A 2415-nucleotide genomic window follows, 5' to 3' on the forward strand; every position below is an offset into this window, starting at 1 on the left:
CCTCTCAAGTAGCTGGGACTACAGGCACCAGCCACAACGCCCAGCTATTTTTTGGTTGCAGCCATCATTGTTGTTGGCAGGCCTAGGTTGGATTCGAACCCGCCAGCTCAGGTATATGTGGCTGGTGCCTTAGCTGTTTGAGCCACAGGCATCGAGCCCCCCCCCTTTTCTTTTTTAATGGACCAAGGAAGAATGGCCTGCTGTATAGTAACAGCCAGAGTCTACAAATAGGCAAGTGTTTTTGACTATTGCTAAATGACACTAGCATTCTGGAAGGGACTCTAAATGTACATCTTCTAAGACAAAGAGTAGTCCCAAGTGACTCTGAGGAACATTTGTCAAAGGTCTTGCTGGCAAGTACAGAGAAAAAGGAAATTTAGGACAGACTATTACCTTTGGGACCATAGATTTTGTGACTACTGATGCTCATGAGATCAATTTTCATGTCATTGACATCAAGTGGAATTTTTCCAACCGCCTGAGCAGCATCAGTATGGAAATAAACCTTTCTGGAACTGCAAATCTGCCCTGGGGAAAGAACAGAGGGACAGACCCACAGCACAATGCTGGGAAGTCATCTGGCAATTATCCTACAATGCACCACAAACTATCTCTACTTACCTTAAATGACTTTTGGCAACATTATTATAAATCCCTTCCTATCCCAACCCCTAGTCTTCTTTTTTCCCCCCTCTCCATCTTTCTCCCTCCCATTCCCTTCTTCTCTCTCTTCCTTACACTGGAATAAAAAACATAAAAGGCAAAGTACCAATTCAAAACACCCCTGATATTCTAATGAGTGAAATTCTTGCACACAGCATTGACACAACCTTTCATTATGTCAGAGTAATTTGCAGATCCTTTTGGCTTAAAAGAAGAAAAGATTAATAAATCTTGGCTCGGCGACCATAGCTAAGTGGTTAGGGCGCTGGCCACATATGCTAGGGATACAGGTTTGAACCCAGAGTGGGCCTGCTAAGCAACAATGACGACTACAACCAAAAAAATAGCCAGGTATTATGGTAGCCACCTGTAGCCCCAACTACTTGGAAGTCTGAGACAAGAGAATGGCTTACACCCAAGAGTTTGAGGTTGTTATGAGCTGTGATGCCACGGCATTCCACCGAGGGTGACACAGTAAGACTCTGTCATAAAAAAAAAAGAATTAACTGAGCATTGTGGCAGGTACCTGTAGTTCCAGCTACTTGAGAGGCTAAGGCAAGAGAATTGCTTAAGCCCAAGAGTTGGAGGTTGCATGAGCTGTGACATCACTCACTCCACCGAGGGTGACATAATAAGACTCTGTCTCAAAAAAAAAAAGGAAGGCGCCTATGGCTCAGTGAGTAGGGTGCCAGCGCCATATACCAAAGGTGGTGGGTTTGAATCCAGCCCCGGCCAAACTACAACAAAAAATAGCCAGGCGTTGTGGTGGGTGCCTGTAGTCTCAGCTACTAGGGAGGCTGAGACAAGAGAATCATGTAAGCCCAGGAGTTGGGAGGTTGCTGTGAGTGTGACACCATGACACTCTACCAAGGGCGATAAAGTAAGACTCTGTCACAAGAAAAAAAAAAAAAGATTAATAAATGTTTTTACTAATGTGCATAAAGATTACAGAGTGAGCACTTTAAGTGAGGAAGACAGAGATATTTTAATGGAATAAAGGTAAAGGGGGAAAAGGATGAAGACCTTTTTCTTGTGATTTTTTTGACATGTCATTGAAAACATCAAGGGTAAGAGGCCTGGATTCCTGAATGTACTTGAACAAGGTACTTTGGCTTTCTTTCCCTTGAATTCCTTTTTTTAAATTTTTTTGAGACAGATTCACAAGCTGTCACCCTGGGTAGAGTGCCGCGGCATCCCAGCTCACAGCAACCTCAAACACTTGGGCTTAAGACCTTCTCTTTCCTTAGCCTCCCCAGTAGCTGGGACTACAGGTGCCTGCACCTGCCACAATGCGTATTTTTTGGTTATAGTTGTCATTGTTGTTGTTTGGATGTGAACCCGCCAGCTCCGGTGTATGTGGCTGGCACCCTAGCCGCTGAGCTACAAGCACCGAGCCCTCCCTTGAATTCCTTACTGTACTCCATAAAGTGTTACAGCTTCTGGTGTACTGCTGCTCCATAAGATGGACACAGTGATGGGCAAGAATCAGAGTTCCATGTTACTCACCTATTTCTGCAATAGGTTGCTTCACTCCAATCTCATTGTTCACAGTCATGATTGAAACCAGGCCAGTGTCTGGCTGGATAGCAGCCTCCAGTTTCTAAGAAAATGCAATAGTAAGGAGACTATAGATTTTTCCTATAAGAATTTAGGTATAGGCTCGGCGCCTGTGGCTCAAGCGGCTAAGGCTCCAGCCACATACACCTAAGGTGGCGGGTTCGAATCCCCAGCCCGGGCCCGCCAAACAACAAT

General features: G+C 44.9%; 1 protein-coding gene across 1 annotated transcript in view; it reads right to left on the minus strand.

Moving 5' to 3' along the window:
• Positions 1 to 2415, minus strand: part of NFS1 (NFS1, cysteine desulfurase) — a 36384-nt gene that overhangs the window by 16464 nt on the left and 17505 nt on the right. The window contains exons 6-8 of the mRNA XM_023512261.1: positions 2170 to 2263; positions 394 to 528; positions 292 to 350 (exon numbers count right to left, since the gene is read on the minus strand). Of these exons, the coding sequence (XP_023368029.1) occupies positions 292 to 350; positions 394 to 528; positions 2170 to 2263 (288 nt within the window). The remainder of the gene's footprint in view (positions 1 to 291; positions 351 to 393; positions 529 to 2169; positions 2264 to 2415) is intronic.

This window comes from Otolemur garnettii, unplaced genomic scaffold (genome assembly GCF_000181295.1).
Source record: "Otolemur garnettii isolate 467f Iridium unplaced genomic scaffold, OtoGar3 scaffold00025, whole genome shotgun sequence".
Lineage (NCBI taxonomy): Eukaryota > Metazoa > Chordata > Mammalia > Primates > Galagidae > Otolemur > Otolemur garnettii.